General features: G+C 49.3%; 1 protein-coding gene across 8 annotated transcripts in view; it reads right to left on the bottom strand.

The window, feature by feature from the left end:
* Window positions 1-419: 419 nt before the first annotated feature.
* USP20 (ubiquitin specific peptidase 20) overlaps window positions 420-23,625 on the bottom strand; it is a 37,698-nt gene continuing 14,492 nt past the window's right edge. For 6 of the 8 annotated variants that reach the window (XM_075120631.1, XM_075120630.1, XM_075120634.1 and 3 more), the window contains 22 exons: window positions 23,445-23,507; window positions 23,079-23,210; window positions 22,401-22,497; window positions 22,087-22,156; window positions 21,345-21,458; window positions 19,871-19,949; window positions 17,990-18,425; window positions 15,635-15,772; window positions 14,246-14,385; window positions 13,462-13,634; window positions 12,487-12,581; window positions 11,132-11,165; window positions 10,640-10,685; window positions 10,144-10,324; window positions 9,177-9,303; window positions 8,905-9,074; window positions 8,004-8,085; window positions 7,351-7,459; window positions 6,852-6,954; window positions 4,621-4,692; window positions 2,670-2,854; window positions 420-2,279 (listed from right to left, as the gene is read on the bottom strand). In XM_075120631.1, coding sequence (XP_074976732.1) covers window positions 2,694-2,854; window positions 4,621-4,692; window positions 6,852-6,954; window positions 7,351-7,459; window positions 8,004-8,085; window positions 8,905-9,074; window positions 9,177-9,303; window positions 10,144-10,324; window positions 10,640-10,685; window positions 11,132-11,165; window positions 12,487-12,581; window positions 13,462-13,634; window positions 14,246-14,385; window positions 15,635-15,772; window positions 17,990-18,425; window positions 19,871-19,949; window positions 21,345-21,458; window positions 22,087-22,156; window positions 22,401-22,497; window positions 23,079-23,210; window positions 23,445-23,507 — 2,622 coding nt within the window. In that variant the 3' untranslated portion in view covers window positions 420-2,279; window positions 2,670-2,693. Of the gene's footprint in view, window positions 2,280-2,669; window positions 2,855-4,620; window positions 4,693-6,851; window positions 6,955-7,350; window positions 7,460-8,003; window positions 8,086-8,904; window positions 9,075-9,176; window positions 9,304-10,143; window positions 10,325-10,639; window positions 10,686-11,131; window positions 11,166-12,486; window positions 12,582-13,461; window positions 13,635-14,245; window positions 14,386-15,634; window positions 15,773-17,989; window positions 18,426-19,870; window positions 19,950-21,344; window positions 21,459-22,086; window positions 22,157-22,400; window positions 22,498-22,660; window positions 22,879-23,078; window positions 23,211-23,444; window positions 23,508-23,625 lie in introns of those variants that run through there. The other 2 variants (XM_075120635.1, XM_075120636.1) reach the window with 2 other exon arrangements.

Raw genomic sequence — 23,625 nt, 5'->3', positions numbered from 1 at the left:
CTTAGCAATTATGAACAGGGAACGCACTGTCCTGCCAATAGGACAGCAGAGATCCAGCTAATGAGACTGTCCAAGAAAGAAGCCAGGAGCTGAGAATGTGTTCCTGATCTATTTTGGTGCACTGGTGCATGAAAGAGAGATCATTAATACACAGAGCCTTTCTGAGAAGCAGTTCCAAGTTAGTCTGAAAGACACAAGTGCCCTTGCTTGAATAAGTACCACTAAAGAGCATTCTGGTAGATGACAGAATCCAAGTGCCATCACGATTCAGTGGATCACACTGCTAAAGCCAGCTGGTGTTTAGAAGCGTTTGTCAAGGCAGGGACTCTTGGCAGCAGGAAACCTGGACTCTCACCACCACCATCAGCTGTGTACAACTTAGACAGGCCTCATGCACGCATAGGCAGCAGTCATGCAACTTGTTGAATGCACGTGTATTTATTGTAACACAGCCTCAGCACAAAGTGTAATACTTGAGCACGGGAGTGTAATTACAATCTGTACAGCATCCTCTAGACAACACAGACACAAGATACAACATGCAGCCCTAGAGGCTCCACAATAGATTCAATGCTGGCTGCAGCAGCTAACAAAAAACAGCTTAAAACACTGAGAAATCCAACAATGGCTCGTTCTCTGACCCCCTCTGCTGCCTGGCTGGGTATAGACAAGGATCCAGGTAACCAAGACAGTAAAAGAAACACATTAAACCAGTTACAGGAAAAAATATTTTTAAACAAGAACTTGCTGTTTGCAGCAAACATTTGGTCTAAAAACCTGTGAAGGCCCCCTTTCAGGAACTCCCTCCCCCCACCTAGTTTCACTTCCCTGCAGTGAGACAAACAGCAGCCCCCATCCACCTTTGTTCATCTTTTATGCTAGGAGTGTGTGGGCTTCCCAAGGCCACAGTCAGACGCTGGACCTGGGCTGATGAGGTGAATTCATTCTGTTCCTACCACCAGCGCCACTGTGACCATGCAGCATGGCTCTCCTCCGAGACACCCTGCGAGGCTGGTCCAGGCACACTCGAGCTGGCCAGATAAGCCATGCCAGCCTCGTTCTGCCCTACACTCAGTGTGTCTCACTCAAGGGCTTGCAGAGCCCTTCCCAGAGCCATGCTGGATTTTGCAGCCACCTGACTGATTTACAGTGGGGCCAACTGCTAAATCCAGATCAGTCATTTTGAAAAGCAGCTTAGACATGAAAAATGGTGCTTGCCATTCTCCGTTCATCCCGCCCCCTGCCCCTCCATCCCACCCCATTGCTTGGCGGCTGAATTAGCAGCAGGAGGTTGGGGTGCAAGGTATTCCCATTCATTAAATGAGCCACTGTACATACCAAACAAGATCTGCCCTAGAAAGCTAGAGCAAGCTCAGCACTGCATTGCATGTGGGAGTCTGGATGCTCGTTTGCAGGCAGCTTGGTTCAGTGAGGTCACCCGCACAGCTAGGGACTGTTCAGCCAGGCGCCTTCCCCAGTGGGACTGGAAAAGATTTAGTGTAAGTCAAAAGACGGACATTTTGGCACAGGTGGGTTAACACCAGGCTTCTTGCAAGTGAATGGCTTGGCTTAGAGGTTCTCCCTCACTCCTAATAGGCCCTTCCCCTCTCCTCAGGCCCATGGGTGCAGGGCTGGGCCGGGCAGCAGTGTTTGGAGAGCAGAATATGGAGATGTTACATTCTGTAGCTGTGAAACAGAGGCAGGGAAACATAATCTAGGCCAAACCAAGACCCTTGGCACTTGCTGCAGAACTGACCTCTGTCCAGCCTCCACCACTCGAATGGAGTCTGACTGGTTAACACCTTTGATTTTAAGCAACTCGTAACAGAGCCCTGCATGCCTGGTACTTGTCCACAGCTACAAGGCTACCGGGAGCTAGCACAAATGGAAATGGCACAGTGGGAAGCCAGTGTGGAGCTGCTACTCGACTTCCCACCTTCTTCACCAAGAACACGCAGAACCGCTGAACGCAGATGCAGGCAGCACGGGGTCTCAAACACATGGCTGACAGTGGACGAGAAATGGTCTCTCTGCTGTAATTGGGGCTGCAAGAACTAGAACAAGAGCAAATCGTGGAGGACGCTTGTCACTTGTGCACCAGCAGAACAAAACAAAGGCTACAAGCCCTTGTGGCTTTAACCAGCTTCAAACAAGCTCGGGTTTCTCTAGGCGCAACGTTACTCACTGTGAACAAAACAATGTCTCTTCTTTATACATTTGACTTCCAAAAAAAGTGCTCAGAACTGCTCCGGAGGAGCGAAGTTAGGGCCAAGCGCCACCTGCAAAGGAGCAGAGATTCAACTCACCGAAGGCAGACTTGGGCTACTCTTGAGAGCAGCCAAAGCAGCAGGAGGTTCAGGCCAAACTTCTTTCCACGGAAGTTTTGTTTCGAGACGGTCTCCCCACCACAGCCTTATGCACGGAGGGTGTGCAGGAGCTGGGTTATGGTACGTTTCTTCTGACCAGCCGCATCCTTATAGCCAAGCCTAGAGTCTGCATGAGGTTTTACATTGTTATACAAGGACAATGGAGCAAGCTTATGCCCCTGGGGGCACCTCCACCCCCAGAAGGAAAATCTCCTCTCTAGTTCTCTGAGGTGGACTATGTCCCTTGTTCTTCAGTCCAACGATCCCCCGCTTTTCCAGACACACAGGGCTGCAATCGCATACCTCTACCGCTTGGTGCAGCGCGGCTCACACAGCCCGCGTCTCGGCCTCTATCTTCTGTTCCCCGTGCAGGCTCTCCAGTTCCTGCACCTGCGCGACGTTCTGGCGGACAGGGATCTCCGGCCCTCCTCCATACAGCGTGTTCAAGTAAATCCACGTCTCCTCAGAAATCTGCCCATAATCAGCTCCTGAAAAGCACAGCAGCAGCAACAACGAAATGCAACTGGGTCTCCGTTTACTGCTCAAGCCTGAGCAAGCCGTGCTGGGGTGGGGAACAGTGTTGCAGCTGGGAGCTATGCGAGGAAGGGAATCTCTCCCCTTGCTCAGATAGCGAGGAACAGTGAGGCAGGTGAAAATGTGACTTTAAAAAACTCCTTCAGTGAGAGAGGAGTTGTACTTGCAAAAATACACTAAGCCAGGGTGAAGGCCAGTTGTCCGAATGGCTGGGCAGTGCCCGGCAAGGAACGCTCACTGTAAGGTTCACTATGGACCGAGGGAGCTATAAACCTCTGTGTCTTGTAGCCAACATGATCTCCTCCTCCTCGTCCCAGAGCAGTGGTGTGTAGTGCCACCTACTGGTGAAGGCAAAAGTGAGCCATCAGCAGCTCACCTGACACAGAAGGGTGACACCCTTCATGGCTCCAGGAAGTTGCCACATTTCTTGTTTCCCATGAGGAATTGAAAAGCAATGCAGGGCACACCTCACCACTTCACCTTAAAGCACTGCCCACGTGTGACAGGGCTCACACTGAATCTATGTCCTTCACCAAAGAGGACCACGTTATCAGCCCATCTTTCTCATGTGCAACCAGGAAGGGACGGCCTGAAGGGGCACAGCACATGATAACCAAATACCCACTGACCCCAGCAGCTCTAGGCTTTCCTGGACAGTGGGACCATGCACTCTAAGCAGGTTTTCAAGTTTATCAGGCTACAATTTCTTCCTCAGGAGCTTTTTGACTGTCTTTCAGACCAGTGATCATGTTATGTATCGAGCATTGTCCGTCTGCACAGTGCTAACGGGTAGGTCCCTACTTCAATGAGCAATCAGTCTGAAACGACACACAGTCAGACCCATTCAGGCCCCTTTGATGCACAGGAGGAAGGTCCCACCCTCAGTGCAGACTGACTTTAAGCTGTACTTGAGGAAAAGTGCAGTCAGAAGAAGTTAATTAAGTGAATGAGGTTTGGCCAGCTAGGAAAGGAAGGGAGTTCTAAGCACATGGTCAGCATGGAAGGAGACCGGGAGATGAGGCAGGGATCTAAAAAGGGCATTGAGTAAAGGTATGTAGGCCCCAGGAGTGAGAGCAGGGATGGAAGCTGGCTCACAGATGTGGAGGAACTCTAAACTTGGAGGTGATGCAGAAGACGAGGGGAGTCTGTGCAGGGAATCAGAGGGGCAGGTGACACAGTCACGGTAGCAAGAGAGGAAGAGGATTTCAGCTGCGATATGTTTTACATACTAGGGAGCCAGACAAGACATGCAGACAGAGGCAGCGGCAAGGGTGGAGGCACGAGATGATCAAGGTGTGAACAAAGCTTCTAGCACCTGAGATGGAGAAAAGCACGTGGATTTTGCAAGAACCTGGACCATGGCAGGGAAGCTGGGAATGGAAAGTGATGAGGAAGATGAGACAGAAGCTGCAAGCCTGGATACGAGGGAGGATGGTGGAGGCGGCTAGGGGGACAGAGAGAATGAGAGGAAAGAGGGAGTCTGAAAAGCCAGTGGGAGATACAGAAGGAGATGGCAGAGGCAAGCCCAAATAGACAGGGAATGGCAGATCTGGGAGTCAGCACAAGGAGATCAGCCAACCATCAGGCTTTGTGTTGAGCACAGGCAGAGTGACAATCAATGACAAATGGAAAAAGGAAGTTTCCAAGCCCCTTCCCCACAGGACCAGTCCCCCAAAGGGACAGCAACACACACACACACACACACAAGCATGAGCCTTACCCTGCTTCACCTGCACGTGTCCACCTCCTTTTGTGAGTGCAATCCTGCTGTTGTCAATTGGTCCGGGAGGCTCTGTAAGAAAGGATGTATATCAGGGAGCCAGATTCCTGCTTCTCCCCCTCCACTGCTAGTCTGAGCAGTTGGAAGCCCAGCTGGGGCTGGGGGAGGAGCAAGAAGAGGATTTTGCCCCAACGATCACACTAAACAGAATAGCAAAGAGCTTTGGTTGTGTATGATGGAAATCAAATGCAAAGATACTTTGCAGTAGCTGGCGTCCAGGACAGCGATTATCTGAGAGCTCCAGAGATCTAAAAAGCAGGGCACTGACAACCAATACACAGCACTGAAACAAAGCTTCTCCTCAGCTGTCTGCTGCGGAAGGCACTAGTCACAGAACAAGCTAGGAGACACCGAACCTCAAAGACCAGTAACATTCTGGCACCAGCCCAGGCAACATCTCATTCAGCAGCAGGAGCCTGGACTTCTGAAAAGCAAGGAGACCTCAAGGCAGTCGGAAACGAGAGGCAAGCCCCAGCTCCATGGGGCTAGGTCGGTCTGCGCTGGTACACTCCAGATCCTCCCAAAACAGAGACATGCCCTTTCACCACAGGAGAAAACAGACGAAGGGCTCGTGGAGTGTAGCTACCTCACATAGACTGAAATGGCCCCACGTGCTGTAACAGGCTGTTCATGGAGGGAGATCTGATGTATGGCAGTGCCAAACGCAACCCATGGCCAAGACTTCCAGGTTCCCTTCCTGAGGCCTATCTCACCCCTGCTCTCCCAGGCAGGCAGTGCATCAGAGTTAACACAGTCGACTCCTGGATGGGAGGCAGCACTTGACGTCATCTTGCAGTGAGCCCCAGGCTGACTAAGAGGTGGCACTGATCCATCTTGCTCTCTGAGGACTAAAGGAGGCCACTGTAGTGAGAGAATTTGGGCAGCATGGTCAAAACCGGGGACTGGGAGTCAGAACTGCTGCTACTCTACCACTGACTCCGGTGTTGCCTTGGACAATTCTCATCCTCCCTGTGCTTCAATTTCCCTGTGTATCAAAAGGGGATTGTAACTTGCCCACTTCTGAGCCTCAGGTGAAAAGCATCATAAATGCAGAACTGTATTCTAGAACTGTGGAGTAACACAGGATTCCCCCAGACAAGCTGTGTTCCCTACTAACCCCAAAAAGAGAGATTCAAGTCTGGATTCCTCCAAAAGATCGCACTAGCCCTCACAGCAAGTGACAGTATGCAACTCCAACCTTTAAGAAGAGTCTTAAAGAGCTTCAGGAAGCCAGATCCTCACTGGGTAGGTCTACACTGCCATGTAAGCCCCAAGGTTCAAACTCATGCTCAAACCTCACCCCCTTCCTTCTACACACAAATTGCACTAACCCAGGGCTCAGACCCAGGTTCCCAGGACCCAACAGAGGTGGAGGGTCTGAGCTTGAGTCAAGCCAGGACCTAGGGTTCAAGCCCTGTTGCTTTGCAGTGTAGAAGCAACCCTACTGGACTCATGCTCTAGGAGTCTTCCAAAAATATTCCACAGTCTCACACAGACTTTCTTCATCCTCCGGACTGTGAAGTTTTCCCGCACTGTACCACAAACAAAGGGCTAGAGTGGCCACATTTTGGGAGGGCACTAGGAAGTCTAGGATAGGAGTGGTTGGACTTGGGCCCATGTCATGCAGTGTAGGCACTGAAGCCCCAGGTTGGGACCCAGGATTCAACAATTCCTAACCTGGGGTTATAAAGGAGCGTGGACGCTCAAGCCCCATGTTAAAACCCCCAGGATCTGCTACCTCAAGTTGTACTAACCTTGGCTCCCACTGCAGTGTAGACATACCCTCTCTGTTTTCCTCTCGACTTTGCCACCCTAAGAAACCAGGCACAAGCACTTGAATAATGTGGCATGTTGTACTTAAATGGGATTTCGATATGCCCTGTCCTGTCCTTACCATCTCAATGGCTGGATTTTCACTGAGATTCAACCCACTCCCCAACCTTGAAGTTTCTTTTCCTGTAAAATTGCTCTTTTGTTGACTCTCTGGGAAATAGCTTGAATGTGGCTGGGGGGAAGAGGCCGTTCCCCCTTCTTTGCTAGCCTAGTTTTGGTTGGTTCATTTATAGGCTAAGTAGGTACGTTGCCTACAGAAGACACACACACAAACAAGCAAGCTTAGGTACACCGTACACCCCACCTCTAACAGGTTCCGGAGTCCTCAGGCTCCTTACCATTGTCCTTCCCCTTGACAAAAGACTCCCACTCACGGAACCATTGCATGCTGATACAGTAGATGACACTTGGAGACTCCTCTGCCTGGAATGCCTTGTTCAGCTGGAGGCCAAGGAACAGGAGAAGGGAAATATTCCGTCACTGCTGAGGTTTACGATAGGGCTTTCCCGTATAGGTTGGAAAAACTTCACCACTCTTCAGGATTACTCAGCTGTAACCACACACCCCATTGCACCACCACAGCAATCCACCTGCTCCCACTTGCTAAGCATGTGGAAGTCCTTAGATTGCTCTCAAACCTCAGGCCCCCATGCAAAGCATCACCCTCGCCCCAACTGATGCATGTGCAACAGGGAACCCAGAGTTAAATCTCCATGCCATGGTGCAGATCTTGTTCTGAGAGGCAGAGGGGTGAGATCTCTCCCACTCATCTGTGGTGGGGTCTCCACTTCTGACCCCAGCCCTTGGTTCCCTTCTCTAGCTCTTTTCCCCACGCACCTTAATGAAGGTGTCAATCTCAATCCTCCTGCGTTTGGCCAGGGCTTCGATCTCCACCTGGCAGACCGAGCACACATACAGATGGTTCACAGCAGGGCCGCCCCCGAACCTGAGCCCAGGATGAGAAGGAAAGAGGAACTGAGAACTGGGATGGCAAGGAAGAGGTTAACTGCCCTGAGCCCTGCAAGTAAATAGGGTGGATTCTCACACTTCTCTCCGTATCCAGAGGTGACTAGGCCTGGTTATTTTAATGAACACCTTTGCCTCCGCCCTCCATGGTGTAGATCAGAACGGTCCCACCTTTGTGATTGCTGGGATAATGGAGAATACAGCTCGTTTGCTGTCTAGATTAAGGGCTCTCACATTACACACTACCAGGCTCCATCTCTCCAAAGGGAAATCCCCCCTCAAGAATGAGGGCATAAGAATCACCCTAGAGATCAGGAAATAGTCTCACCACCTTATAACAGCATTGCAACAGCATATACAATTGCTTAGGTGTATTAGAGGGAAGCACCATGTCTGGCCAATGCCAAAGGCAGGATCCCACACCTTATGGATGTGGCCTGGCAAGTCTACGTTGTTCTCAATCACAACAAAGCTTCAGTTGTTCCAAGGCACTGTGGAATGAGGAGTACGCCAGCTTTCCTCACCTGTTATACAGATACTCCCACACAGTCTGCGGCAGAATCACCACCAGGTCATCAATGTAATGGTATTTATTGGGCGGGATCCCTGCAAATCAGAACGAGGGGTAGTTAAATTGGGTACTAAGTAAGGAACAGTGTGTTCCCCAACAATGGAGGAAGACCAAAAATTGATGGTAGGTATCACTCCTCTCGCCAGTGGGTGAGGAGTGGGGCAAAGAAAGGAAGGAGGCGATGGGGAGGGGGCAGGGCTTTCTCAGTGGGGAAAGCTCAATTATTGATCTAAGGCAGCTGAAGCCTTCAGGCCAGGCCCCACTCCTGCTCACTGGCTTTTGGAGAGTTCTTGGTTTGACTAGAGGGTTATAAATGCTCCCAGGGAGAAGGACAGAGTGAGCTTTTACCAGTCTATAAAGGTTCCTGGTATCAGCCCACCCCACCCCTCCCAAAACACACACTGAACACCAGCCTTGCTGCTAATGCAGTAGTAAGTGGCAGTAGGTGCAGGTAAAGAACCAGTAACCTGTTACACTCCCGCAGCTGCATTTACCCTTCCCTTCCCTTCGGAAGCTGCCCCATTGCTCAAGAGTTCACCTCCTTCACCCTATTAGCTTTCTAAATACTTGTTTGAAAACAACTGATGAAGTGAAAGCGATGGTCTCCCAGCACAGCATGTCCCTCCAGGCCCTTGATCAGCGGGACAATGATCTAACTGTCACGTTCCTGAGCATGCTGAAGTCTCTGCCAATGTGGCAGATTCGACTGCAGTACATGTTATACTGGGAGTGGAGCTGGGGCTTTTATTCGGATGTGTCAATGTGTGGGCCAGCAAAAGGTGCAGCCGGAAACTTCCCACTGCTGAGTGAATGCTACTATTCCCAATGCAGAATGCCTGGCCGCTTCCCCTCACCTCCGTGTGCACACAGGAACGTGTGGTTAGTAATGGGACCAGGCTCCGCAAAGGTGTTGAATTTGTTGAGCCACTCTCGAGAGATATAGAACTGGAGCAAGGTGGGTTCCTTCATGGTGGTAAGGGACACTACCTTCTGTCTCTCCCGCACAGCCTCCTCGCTGCTCTTCCTTGAGGAGGAAAGGGGAGAGAAAGTGAAGCAATCCCCGGCATCTGACCCCTTTATATGTTAACAGCACTGACAGACAACTCCAGCCAGGGTACCCACTCACCTGTAGAACAGGACATAGGCCTCTGCGTTCTGTACCACTGTCTCATGGACCTCAGTGACATACTGATCGTCAAACTCATACCACTGGCCATTGATCACGTTCTGGCAGTACGCGATGTAGTGCCCACCTGTAGCAGAGGGAATGTAACAGCACTGGGACTCAATACAGAAAGAAGAATCAGGCCTGGAATGATGTCAGCGACTGAGCGAAGATGAACCCTGGGATGCTGGCCCAGCAAAGGGAAAAGCCGTGTGTTGCAGAGATTTTAGTATGGCAGGCCTGCCACGAGGGATGGATTCTGGCGCTGTGTCAGGTTGGAAGGGGGCTGCAGGTGCAGCGCCCGTTTCCATGTATTCAGTTCTACCCTCCTGGACAGGTTTCCCTTTGCTGAATGAGAGAAAACGCTTCCAGGGGCCTCGCTGGGAAACGGGTCTGAACCAGCGCAGTGGGAGGGTTGTCATGATGGCACAGGAGATCTGTGAATGTTGAGCAATCCGCCACTCCAGCCGGAAACAGGTAGAGCCTGAGGAAGCCTAGCAGTGCAGGAGTGAGCCTTCTACTGCATATTGCTGCGTGCACCCGCATGGGGCTCTAGGCTGCCCTGGAAAGGGCTACTTCGTAGGCAACAGGGAAGGAGGAGGAGACTGCAGACATTGGGACCAGGCTGGGACAACAAGAAATCTGAGGAGGTTTAAAAAAGAGGATCCTGAAGTCTCACTGGGAAACCCTTGTAGGAACATGCAGCTTGGACAGCATCAAAGCCAACTCCACTACAAAACAGGCTTGGCAAGTTGCATGCAGCGCCTGGGGAGGAGGGTCACGGTGAAACCCTAATACCCTGCCCCTGCCCAAAGACCAGCAGCAGGATACAGCGCTCAGAGCTCCAGGCTATTCCCAGACACACAGATCAGACCCATCTCGTTCCCATGCATTTCAGGGACAGACACGCCAGGAAAGGAGGACTTACTGCCTGCTGTGCCCTGATGGCAGATGACAGACAAGAGATCGTAGGTGGTGATCTGGGAGACACATTCCTTGGCCAGGAAGGGGTGAAGGTCCAGTCCTTCCAGTGGGAAGGAGACGTGGCTGTTGATTTTGAAGGAATACATGACCTCGTGTCGGAACCGTTTCAAGTGGATGCACAGGATCTAGGGCACCAGAGGGAGAGGGCACAAAAGCATGTTTCCATGGATACCCAAATCAAATACAGTTTCCTCTCTCGACCCCCGGATCTTTACATGAATTTCCTCATGCTGTGGTCACTATAACCTGGCAGAGGTGTTGATGGCCCATCAATTGAAGGTCACTGGGCCCTTTCTGGTCTGCTAATAAAATAGAACTTTGCTTAAGGCAAAACAAAAAAATGCTATTTTCAATTCTTGGTTCAGCAACTCTTCCCTTCCCACCCCGCAACTAACAGTGGCAACGAAAGGAGACAGGGAAAACAAGCTGCCTCTACTCACCTCAGGTAACCGGAGAACTTTGCAGTATTTCACGCCATTCCGCAGTCTGAGAGAGAAAGGGACAAGTCCCCCATGAGAACTAAGAATGGGGACCCGAGGCTAACTGGGCAGGTCACGTTTTGGGCCCAAATCCTTTGAACTCCATGGCAAAGCTGGAATGGACTTTAGTGAGAGCAGCCTCCCACCATGTATCAGAGCATAGGCCACTGGCCTCACCTCTCCATTCTCCTACAATTCTCTTCAGTAACCCCTAAGTGCCCCTAATTCACTCCCTTCCCTTACCACAGCCACCACTTTTCCTCCCACTAGCACCAGGGTCTCCAGTGGCCCCGAACCAGGGCTTTCAAGGTCACTTTGAAACCTAGAACTCAACAACTCCCAGTTTAGCAGGCCAGTAGCAGAGGGGACAATCGGCCAGGGGCAGGAGAGGACAGTCAGTTTGGGCAGAGAGAGGTTAGTGGAAAGAGCACAACATAGAGAGGACAAACTTACTTTTTACACCGTTCACAGCTGTACATGTTGTCCCCTGGAGAGGGAAAAGAAAGGCATTGCAACGTTACTGACAGCAGGAGCCATGGGGCTGCAGCCCCGATGAGAAAAACTCTCATCCCATGTGCGGAAGCCGGGTAAAGTGCCTGCCTAGTAGAGGTAAAGCAGACCTAGCCGGGACTCTCTTTGCCACCCCCAGCTCAACACAGACATGGCACAGACGGCAGCCAGCCACCACGCATGCAACGCGGTGGTGTCTGCCGAGGTGGAAGGGAATCCACTTAGCCCTCCCACCAGTGGTTAGTGTGTGGCTGGAGCAGCCTCTTCTCCCCAGGTAAAGCAGGGATGGGAGGAAACATGCTCAAAACCCTCCTTTCCACTCCCCATATTAAGACAGGGCCAAAATGTGTTCAGTCCCTCTGCTCTCCATCCCAGGCTAATGACACAGGAGACTGTTCTGCAGAGAGAACTACACAGCCTCCTTCTGCCCCCTCCGTGAGGGCTCCTGGTGAGGAACCTCCTACACGAACACAAAATGCAAGTCTAGCACTCCTAGGCGTAAGGATCGGACTGAGGTTACCTGGACACCTCAGCTGGGCATGCAGAGTTGTGGGAGAGTCTCCTTGGAACACTTCTGCCCTGTAGAACTCATCCCCCACTTGCAGCGCCCCCAGGGAACAACCTGTTGGGACCAGGACCCTGGGAAACATCTAAGGAGTCCCCAGCCCAGGTTCAGTGGCACTCCCTGCAGGAAGGATGAATGTGACCCAGACTGGGTCCAAAAGCGCCAGCATACAGCGCAGTCCCTGCTTTGATCTCCCTGGTGCTGCAGCCAGTACATGGACTGGCTCCATCTCACTGTCTGGCGTAGTATCCAAAGGCCCATTTATCCTCCCTGAGTACAACAGAAGGAGGAGCCAGGGCAAATGTTACAAATTCAATCAACCAGACGATTTACTAGAAAACACAATACCCCGCAAGCAATCCAGGAAATGAGTGGCTCAACCCCACCCCCAAGCCTGGCAACGTTTGAGCCTGGCAACCCCAACTTGTTCCTCCTGCCCAGGACGGTCCTTGTGTAGCACGAACATTGGGCTACGGACTCTCACTGCACACACAAGAGAACGACAATCATGTCTGCTCTTTGCTGAGCCCACCACACCCTGGTTCCAAACTGCAAACCCTGCCTGAGCAGATGGTGAACGCTCATTCCTGCCCCCAAGGGAAGCTGAAACAAGGAGTGCACTTCCCAGCCAGAAGCTTGGATTTGTTCCAGAAACGCATCTGGAACGGTTATCGACAGCTTCCCTTGGGGGTGGTCAGAGAAGACAATATACGCCAGCCCTCCCCAACCTCACCTTTCAACTCATCGGCAGCAAAAAAGGCAGCAAGACAGTCCTCCAGTGTGACCACGGGACCCCAAAACCAGCTGGGGATACATGACACCACAAACCTGTGGAAGGGAGGGGTCATGCAAGAAAGAAATGTGAATGGTACTGGTGATCTATGCACTTTGGCTTCTAAAATTCCCCGGTGGCGTGCTGCTTTATGTGAATCGAGCCTGGAAGGTCAGCTCAGGAACACAGTAACAGCATCCCACAGCATTATGGGAAAGTGCTGTTTGTTTCTCAGAACTGGAGTTGCTACTGGTACCTCCCATGCCAAGAAGGGCCAAGGTGGTGGGTGAGTAGAGGACTTCAATAGCTCAGACATAGGTGAGAGGTTTTTCGCAGGAGTGGGTGGGTGAAATTCTGTGGCCTGCGTTGTGCAGGAGGTCAGACTAGATGATCATAATGGTCCCTTCTGACCTTAGTATCTATGACTTAACCCTTCGCTCTTGTAGAGTGTTAAGTAAAGAAAGGCACTGACAGGTCCCGGACAGAGACTTCCACCGGAAAGAGTGCAGCCACAAAGGAACATTATTAAATGGCTGAAGGAACCAACTCACCTGGAAGGAAATTTACCAGTGAGGACCTGCAATGTCCTTCACCTTCAAGTCACAGATGTTTTACAGTCAGCCCATTACTATTGAACACGGTTTATTTTTTAAACACAATTGAAAATATGTTTTGTTGGACTAAACGAGGAAGGAGGTTGGCACAGCTGTTCCTGGCTATGGATCTTACAGATACAGGTCCCTGGCTATGGATCTTAATTCTTTACAGAGATTTTTTTATGCAAGTATGTCCAATATTTGTCTCTCTTTCCTCCATTTCCCTTCGGTAAAGAACCAATCAGCTTGTTACATTTAAGGGTAACTGCCTTCTAGTAACTGACAAGTGCAAAGCCAAGGAGGGCGAGAAACTGCATAAGGGGACGCAAGGGAAACACACCTCCTGATGTACTCCATGATGAAGGCAATCCAGCCTTGTGAGGTGTAATTGTCCCCGCAGGCCCCCGTCTTAGCAGGCACATTTTGGTAAATGGCGGAGTGCAGCTTGGCTAAGTCCTCCTTCCCAGGGATCGGCAGCGACAGATCCTGGAACGTCTCCACTGTCGTGGATACCTGAGGACACGCAAAAAAATCTGGGCTTCTAGTGTACGCAAAGGAGCAGATACTCAGCCTGGAACTTTTAGCATCACTTGGGCCCATCTACACTAGGAAACTGAAGTGTTGCTGACAGTAGTAGGCCATTTTCAGCACCATCAAAAAGAAGTGTCTGGCCCAGCCCCAGCCCCACTCTCTGAAGCAGCGCTGAAATGGTTTTGTCTTGTCTACACTAGAATTATTCCTCACTCACAAACAGGGTGACAGAAGTGTGATCACTCCCCTTCCTAACCGCTTAGTGTTCCCTACAGCCAGAGCGCCAAGTTCTCCATAGAGTGCCCCCCCAAGCCCTGTCCAGCTCCCTCTATTTCATTGGCTCCTCCACCTTATTCCCCCTTTGCTGTGACCAGCTCCATGGTAGGACATGCATAATGGCTAAGCTAACTGAGCTACACAGGATCAAGATTCTGTATGGCACATAAACAATGACACAGAATATTCCTAGGTCTGGTAGACTTCACACACAAGCGATCATTTTAGTAGGACCCTAGCATCCCAGAATATTTGGGAACAGCTCTGTTTCCCAAGGAGAGGTTTGTTGAAGCAAACAGGCCCTGCTGTTTTATTACTTGATTAATGGCAGTAAGGAGACGCACTCTGTCGCAGGTGAGGCATTGCACCAGGCTGAGAATGGAGCCATCAAAGATGTCAGAAATAACGCTGCGATAACGAAGCTCTTTCTTCTTCTTCCCGGAAGCCAGCACCTGGGCTGAAAAGACACACATACCCCCCCATCACCTTCAAGCTCTCTTACATAGCTTCAGCAGAGTCCTGCAATCAAGCCAGGGGTACGTCTCACCCAGAGTACAGCACAAGACAAGTGTGTTTGTACATGCTTCAACATAGACTGCAGGACTCTTTCAGTGGTTCTGAACTTAAGCTTATGTTAAGAACATCCTTGTTTCAGGTGACAGCAGGAAGCTGGGTCTAACAATCTGCACCAATGCAATGCACCCGAATGCTGTTAGCGGTACAATCTTTGTCCCCATCCTCCTCCAAAACTGGTTCAGAAGGACACGATGGGGTCACATAGCGTTCTTGATGGCTTTAATCTCTGTAACGCTCTCTTCATCTCTTACCGATTGTTTTCCCCCCAGGGTATTTTGTCTTTTTCCTTCTAGTCATCACCCAGTTTTCCCCCCATGCATTTCACACTGCGGCTTGCATCACAGAACGTGGCGGCTGGCAGAGCGTGGTTGTTTTGTTTAACAACAAAACCCCCACTTACACAGAGTGCTTTTTATCAGGCTAGAACGTCTGCGTGCCCACCCCACCCCCTCCTGGCTGAGGTCAGCACAGCTCGGGAAATAATGCTGTTATTGAATGGCTGCAGGACCGAGATGGGAGCACAAGCTATTGTGTTTATGGGCTGTGGAAGGAGAGTGGGTTTGGTTTTGTGATTTCTTTGAGATGAAGCAGCAGGCAACCGGGACCCAATTTGTAACCTCGCAACACTCCCACACAAGACTAATGCTTTTAACTTCAATCCTGCGGGGAGCCTACGAAATATGGCAACATCCCTTTAACAGTCAGGAGGCCTTTAACCATAAGGCTGCCCTACAGTCTCTTGCCCACATATGCTATGAAGTGTAAGACTGAAGGCCAATTCTGGACTCTCCCCTCAATGCAGGGAAGCCCAGAAGTTCCTTACAGTGATTAGTAAGTTAGCATTATAATACCGAGAAGATAAGGCCAATGACGACCCTTTCTAAGTGATTTCAGGCTGTATTTGGACAGCCAGGCATCGCTCTGCCCTAAACGCCCAACCATGCTGAGACTCACTATCATTCGTTTCCTAACACTGGTTTAGTAGACATCAACAGATTGAAGGACGATCAGTCATGGGGTGATGATGGCTTGTGTACCTCCCGCTTCTCCTGCTTCCTCCCGCAGATGTGGCCCTTTGCCTCCACACCCCCCTCAGCCTCCTGGCTGCAGGAGCTTCCTGTCTATGCTACCTTTTTTCAGCACATAGGAGGGTCCCAGGCGCACAGGACTGGAGCGAGGGGGGCTGCTAGACAGTTTGGAGTGCATCTCCTGGTGAACCGGGCTGCAAGGGCGTGAGGAGCAGCGCACATAGGCGTCGTTGTCCGGCTCTGTGTGGGGAGAGAGACCACCAGTGAAACACCAAATGTACCAGCCCAGCCTGTCACAGATCAGCCCCAGTAGAATACTGGTCTCTGAATCTTAGCACAACAAAGTCTTTCATGTTCAGGGAATCTAGTTCCCAGCCCAGCCCCACCACTCTGAGGACTGGATACCTGAGGGATTCAATTGAATACCACAAGAGAGATGGCAAACGCTGTCAGACAGAACAAAAAGATGCAAGTCACCTCTAGGTCCGTTCCTAATCAAGAAGTTTGTTCTCATAAACTGGATATTGACAAATGCTCCCAATGTCCAGGCCTAGAGCTGAGGTTTAATCCTCTGGGTTTCTTAGAAAACAAAACCACCCCACAAACATCTGCCAGTGTTCCTGTCTCTGGAGCCCACAGGGCTGTAGGCTGGGTCATCATCTTTGGGTCAAGACAAGGAATAGTCACATCTGGAGCACAGCCTTTAAATGCCAGCTGTTCTGCAGAATCACATGGCATCTCTCCATGGCTTAAAAATATTTTTTACATGTTCATTGCCCAGCACTAACAAATACCTCTATTTCCCTGTGAAGGGGTGTGTGCCCCACACAGGTAAGGAAAGGGTTAATCTGGGCCTTGGGGCCAATCAACCCACCTGGTCGCACCTGGAGGTTGGGCCATGCCCAATTAAAGATGAGTCCCAGCTGCCAGAGGAACTGGGTGGCTTTTATAAACAGTCTGCTGCAGAGAGAAGCTCTGTAGTCACTCTCTAGGACTAGAGAGCAGAGAGACTGGGAGAGTCGAGGAGGAAGCCTGGGGGAGAGTTGGCCTTGGTGTCCTCTCCTGAGTAGAGAAGTCTAGCAGGAGGCCAGGAATTACACACAACAGCACTGGGGATGGAGAAGGCTCTGGAGCTACGATAGGGCGGGATTTGGATTTCCATGGAGAGAGCCCTGGGAGATGCTAGGATGAGGAGCAGAGAGGGACGGAAAGGTCAAGCCTGAAGAGGGCAGAAATGGATTTACATTTTGTACCTTTAGCGGGATTTTGTTGGGGAAATCCAGGGGGAGCCCTGCAAGTCCCAGCCCTGACAGACAGGTGACCCCAGAGAGACTGCAGGAGAGGCCAGCTGAACAGGCTACAGGAGGAGGAAATCCAGAGAGACAGCAGCAAGGAGTCTGATGGAGCAAACCTTGGCTGCTGGGTATAGAATCCAGTGTCATGGGAAGGCCTGGGTTCCCCTACCAGCCACTGGGGAAGGTGACATGAGGCCCTTCAGAAGGGGACAAGAACGATTGAGAGCTGGACCATTGGCCCCAGAACTGGGTCCAAAGGCCTTTTGTAGGGACACTGGACTATTTGTTCGATTTTCTGTTACCCCAGAAGGCACATGACTAAATGTAACCTGGCCAGAAGGCTGAGTCATGAGAAGAGACAGACCACCAAGGGACAGGAGCGACAGTTGGCAGGGCGTGCAAGAGAAAGAGCTGCTACTCCACACACCTAGCCATGAGGTGGGACGCTGGCTGGGAGTCCACTCTTCCACACACCCCTTGTTACCTCCTTTCCTTTACCCCTCTCGGAACCAACTATTCCCAGGGTAAGTTTGTAGGATAATGAGAGCTTTACATGCTTATTCCACATTTTTCCTGAAGTAATTTTTAAAAGATGTGCAGGTCCAGGAGCTCCTTCAGACTGTGCTCTGTTCTTTGTTAGGTGTTACTGTGTCGTTTGGTTTCATAGAATATCAGGGTTGGAAGGGACCTCAGCAGGTCATCTAATCCAACCCCCTTCTCAACCCCCTGTATGTCTTGTGTTATTATTAATATTTGGTTTATCATTAGCACGTACAGCAGTTCACTTCTTTAAAGTGCTAGTCTGGCATTATAAAACCCACCTTTCCCTCAACAGAAGGTTTTTTGTTTTGTTTTTTAATGGTCACATTTGGCAGAGGCAGCTCAAACTAGTAGCCTATCCAGCATGTAAACTATGTTCATCACCACTGTATCTGGGCACACTGAAGTAGTTCTCTGCTGATTTACCCATGGATTGCTATGGTAGAAATGAAGCAGGCTGGAGGAAGCAGATCACTGTCTTAGAAGCAAAGACATTCTGAAATCAGGAATGGGAATGTCTACACAACTTATCTGTCTGACTTCCCCCTCCCCATTAGCATGCCCCAACACATGAATATGGCACTGGTTCTTGTATGGTGTGATAGGGACGCTATATTAGTACCTGGTGTCCTACATGGGCTGGCAGGGCAGGGAGGAGGTAGGGTTTCAGGAGAAGCTCTGCCATCAATTGGACTCAGGGTGGTATCAACATCTGCATCCTCATCAACTTGTTCCGAGTTGCTCCGTCGGTGGCTGTAGGAGAATTTCCTGTCTTTCAGCCTCTCTTTCTCAGAGATCCCTCTCCCGGCCTCATCCTGGATCAGCAACTCTGCCTCGGCTAGGGAGCTGCTCATGCCCCCTGTTCTGCCTTGCCCATCCATATCACCCCTGTCGCTGCTCGAATCACAAGAGAGGAACTCATCCTCTGAGGGGCTACGGTCACCTTCCCGCTTGTCATCCGTGTCACTGGAGTCAGAGTCTCTTGCCTCAGCAACAATTGGTTCCTTTAGCTCTTCATGAAGCTGGTCCATCAGGCATCGCAGAAACTCTTGGGTGTCCTGAAAACCAGGAGCAATCCCACATTATATACTGCCCATCTAGGGACAAAACACAGCTACTCCAGTTTCCACTGTAAAGCCCACAAAAGTTAGCCCCTCGGGGAATACAAGGAGTCCCACTCAGAGAACACATGGAGTTGGTGGTATTCAGCAGATGGACAGAGGGATCCTGCCCATTCCACTGACTACTCTAATGCCTGGGGATTACAGTCCCAATTTGCAGCTAACTGTTTCAATTTCTGCTTTTTCTCAGGAGCTTAGGAAGGTCTCAGGATGGTCAAACTGGGCTACTGCTATAGAACTTGGACAGTTATCTTGTTTACTGGGATGTCAGCACTGAAAGAACCTGGGAAACCAGGAGAAAGACAATCAAGACAGTGGGCTGCAAAGAACAGTACAGTCTATGCTACAAAAACAATCTTCATGCTCCATTGATGTCTTCACATGATAACCCCATCCCTTACAGCAAACATAGTATTAAAATCCTTTACTGCCAGGGATTAGAACTAGAAATCAAAGACAGATCAGCCAGTGTGAAGGCCCCCCTACGTGGCCCCTCAGATAGTGGAGATTGCTGATAAGGGACAGCTCTGGGTAGTGACATTTTGAAGACTTGTGACATTATGGAAGATTTGGTTTAAAATAAAATAAAACATCATCAGCTCTTCAGTTTTAACTCTTTATAGCTGGAATTCCTATCCAGTGGCTTTGCATCAAGGGCAAATATAGCAGCTCTGGTCTCTCTATTTCAGCAACTGATATTTTTATCATTGTCATCTTGGTTTTCACTTGCTACCAGTGCCATGGCTTAAATACGCTATTGTCGGATGTCCCTTCTCGCTGTACACTTTCTAACCAACTACACATTGAAGGTGAAATTTCATTCTAAAGAATAAGTGAATTTTTTTTCTTTTTTTTTTTGTACAGTGAAGTACTCTTTCCCCCCACCCCAAAAGACATGATCTTTTTAAAGGATTCATTTAAATTGGGTGCCGAGAAGGATGTGCATGTAATAAAAGTTGGTATTTGTAAGCTTTTAGTGCAGGCGTAACCAGACTCCTCTCTAATATAAGTAACAATAATACCACATAGGTCTTAGATGGCATTTTTCATCAGATCTCAAAGTGCTTGGCAAAGGAGGTCAGTATCATTATCCCCATTTTACAGACAGGGAAACTGAGGTACAGAGATGTGCCGAGCCTTGCCCAAAGTCCCACCAGAAATAGAACCTAGATCTCCTGTGTCCCAGTCAAGTGCTCTAGCCATTCTCTAATACAGAGGCAAAACAATGGGACAATCCCAGCACCCAACCAGTTAATATGGGCCATTTACTCTTACATGAGGTACTTCATGAAGCGGGCTCCACTACAGAAGTAAGAATCACATGATGTGGAACAACCTAGGCATACGTCTAGAAAGGCTAGTGTTTTTGTTGGATGGCCCACCTGCTGTGCATAGCCCCGGAACATGGGGTTGACCAGTTTAATTCCATGAGACAAGCTGCTGGGAACCACATAGCTTGGGCTGTTTAAGAAAAAAGACCATTAATTCACATATCGCGTCTAGAGCTGAACTGTGTAGTATGCACAAAATAAAAAGCGGTAGTCAGTTTAAAGGAAAGGGGAAAAAGAAGAGTTATGTTGCTACAAAGCCTGAACGTATCTGTTAACTAGAAATCATAAGATTTGAGATGATGCAGGTATCTATCTACCAAGTATTTTAATCTCTTTTCACTACTAGTGACAGACTGATCCCTACTGTACATTCACCAATGCTGTGTCACTTTTTAAAATGTCAAGTGATGGTGCTGTCCGTCATTTCCATTGCCAGAATGGTCTCGTCTACTTATTTATTTTGATTTCACAGACAAAGAGCAGTGCCCACCTCAAACAGTCAGAACTCACAGGAGTTACGTTATATTAAAATTACATTACACTGCTCAAAATTACTGCCATGCTCCACCGCTTATTCCAAATAGTTTTAATCCATTCCAAACCCACAACTTACTCATACTCTGTCTGCAGTCTTGTTGCAGCTGTGTTGATCCCAGGATAAGAGAGAGACAAGGTGGGTGAGCAAATATCTTTTACTGGACCAATTTCTGTTGCTAGAACAGCTGACACTCTGGTTACCTTTCCCAGACCTGAAGAAGAGCTCTGTGAAGCTTGAAAGCTTGTCTCTTCCACCAACAAAACTGATCCAACAAAAGATATTACCTTACCCACCTTGTCTGTCTTGTACTATGATAACAATTAACATAAAACATAGGACACAATTTAGATACCCAATCTGATTCTTGCAACTACTTACATTTGCAGTTAGGGAATCAGATCCTCGGCTGCTATAAACCAAATTATTTCAGTGGTGCTACACCAATTTACACCAGCTGAGGGTCTGGCCCAGGGTTCCTAGTTCTCATACTGAGTCAACAGCCAGCAACTGACAATCAAAAACACCTTCCAGGCTGATTGGTAAATATCAGTATCAGATGCGAGTTGCTTTTTCTCTGTAAATCAAAAGCAACACCACCAAATGCTGCACTTGCACAGCAGCAGCCAAATATCCCCGCCCTCTTTTCAGCAAATCAGTGAGAAGAAAAGCCCTTCTTAAGCTCTCTGTTTAAAGCACTTCACATTACCATGCACGCTTTGATTCACTGTTTTGATCTCAATGTAATGAATTTTCAGAGGTTTCTAGACCCTGTTCCTCAAAAGATGGCTGTCTGATCACTAACTGCAGGGTGGAAGAAGGGGAGTACGACATCAGGCGCTCACAGCAACACACCCCACATCTTCTAGGGCTAGTCCTAAAGCTTGAATTCAGGGACTGCGTCACACCTCTCATTATTTTTACTGTGTTCGTAACTGAAGTATGAACCGCTATACACCTTCCCGTTTGGACTGGGGAGGGATTACTCACCGCTTCTTGTGCCAAACCTCAGAGACCAGTTTCTGGTAACTTTTGCACAATGCGGGCTTCTTGTCCGTACGTACCAGCCCGCCACACTCCAGAAAAAACTGTGTGAGAGGTGGGCTAAAGAAGGAAAGATAGGAGAGGTAAGTGGAGGGGAATTTCTTCTATGCGTATGTTTAAAGACACACAGAAAGAGAGGACATGTCCTAAGGTTGCTTTTTAAATTTAACATTTAGAAAAAGGGGAAAGAGATGGTGCTGCAAATGCTGCCCTCTGATTCTTCACAAATCACTCCCGTTGGTCTGAATGATTGGGATCCCTCCCCTGAGAGATGCTAGAGTTTATTGCCAAGACCAGATGGTGAGAACTATTTTGGGTTGAGGTTTTCAAGGCCACCTCATTAGGGAGAACATTAAAAAGAAGTTGGGAGGGAAAATGCATGCACATGCACCTATAAAATATTTTATATTTACTCTGTTTTAAAGATCACAATGGAAACTAAAGGCCTGTACTTCCACCGCCAGCCCAATGGTACGTGTCCCGTTGGTTTGCTCAGTTTCCTGCTCTGCAGCTTTTTATGCATTAAACACCATGATCCTGTTTTTTTCCCCTTCTCCCTCCCTACTCTGCACCTCAGCTGATTTCCACACACAGCGTTCATGAAGGAGGTCTCGGATTGGAACAGGCACTTCTTTATTTTTAGGGAGTATTCAAGGGAGCATCACCACAGAACGGTCCTGTCGCCTACCAGTTTGAGAGGGCCTGAAGTGCTGCATTCATGTAGCAGGAGTTCCCAAGGTTTTTCATTCCAGTAAGGCCTGGAGAAAATGCAAGAGACGTTAGACAAGAAAGGAAGGTCACTTTCCAGCACCCCTTCCTTTTCAGAAGCACCACTTTTCTACATTCTGCACAAGATGAAAGGGAATCCAGCACGTCCCTCGCAAACGAGCTCAGCATCCCAGTCCTACTGAAATCACAAAGACTCTCCAGGAACCTCACAATGTAAGCCTTAGAGTTCAGAGGTGCAGTTATCACTGATCCCATAATTCAGTGTGGCATTACCTCTTGGTTTCAGATCATCCTCCTCTGATTCCGATTCCCCTTCATCAGCCACTGCAATTGGAACTGCCTTCAGGGGGTGAGCAGGCAATGGAGACTCCTAGATTAAAGGCAGAGAAATAAGCATCAGTGGCAGGTCTGATCTGCAGAGAGACACAATCTGTACCCATTTATTCACCCAGCCACTAAGAAGGTCCCCCAGTATCAAAGGCACTGGCAATATGCTGCTGCACTAACCTCTTTACCTTTCCTGATGGCATTACCTCAGTAAGGCTGTCCAAGGAGCATCCTTAGTGAAGTCAAGATGTACCACAAGAGGCCCAAGGGACAGTCAATAGTGTCTGCAGAGGGTACATTTCTAGTTTGGCAGTTAATGCTGCTGCCGTTCACCCCAGACGTGGCCACCCTTCAGAAGCGGCCAAAGACAGACCGATTATATAGAGAGGGACACAGTTTTTAAAGCACATTAGGAATCCCCCTGGATGAAAGTTGATAAATAAACGCAAGATTATCTTGATGGGAGGCATCTTCCTTCAGGTTTGAGAGCTCTCATTGCAACAATGGCATGTCCAATAGTGGGGAGTCCTAAACTAGTCATCTAACAAAAAAAAAAGAAAAACCCTGCTAAGCGTTCCATCCCATTCAACAGTATCCTCCTGACTTATGGGGTGAAAGACCCACCTGTTCACTGAACTTTGATGACAGGGATGGAGCATGTGCTGCCAGTCTCTGGTCCAAGAATACCTCCTTTTCACAGGCATAACACCACACCCGGAATGTTGTCAGGTTCACTGTCAGGTTGTGTTTTTTGGCCTAAAAACCAAAATAGTGAGAATACTGAGAACCACAAACTGTAACTCAATCGCCAGAGAGTTTGGAACCTACACACCATAGTCATTATATAAATGTTGTCTGGGCTCGAAAGGTGGCCAGGAATGGCTATAATCAATAAGCGCCCATGCTTTGTGGATCAGAATTTAATTTATTTGGAAATCCAACTCTGTCTGTCCTGACAAGAGAGAGAGAGGGTTATAGAGAACAGCTCACCTGTGCGTGAAGGGTGCTATGATCCGCAAAGGATTCCCCACACCCAACATAAGGACAAGCAACCTAGAGAGAGAGGAGATAGTGGGAGAACAGTTTGGATGTGGCAAGATAAACCCACAACAAAATGGAAAAAGGGGTTTGTGACCCCCATCCCAGCCAGCAGCTGCATGTGCGCTGACCC

Source organism: Caretta caretta, chromosome 16 (genome assembly GCF_965140235.1).
Source record: "Caretta caretta isolate rCarCar2 chromosome 16, rCarCar1.hap1, whole genome shotgun sequence".
NCBI lineage: Eukaryota > Metazoa > Chordata > Testudines > Cheloniidae > Caretta > Caretta caretta.
This window is presented reverse-complemented; position numbering and strand designations above follow the sequence as displayed.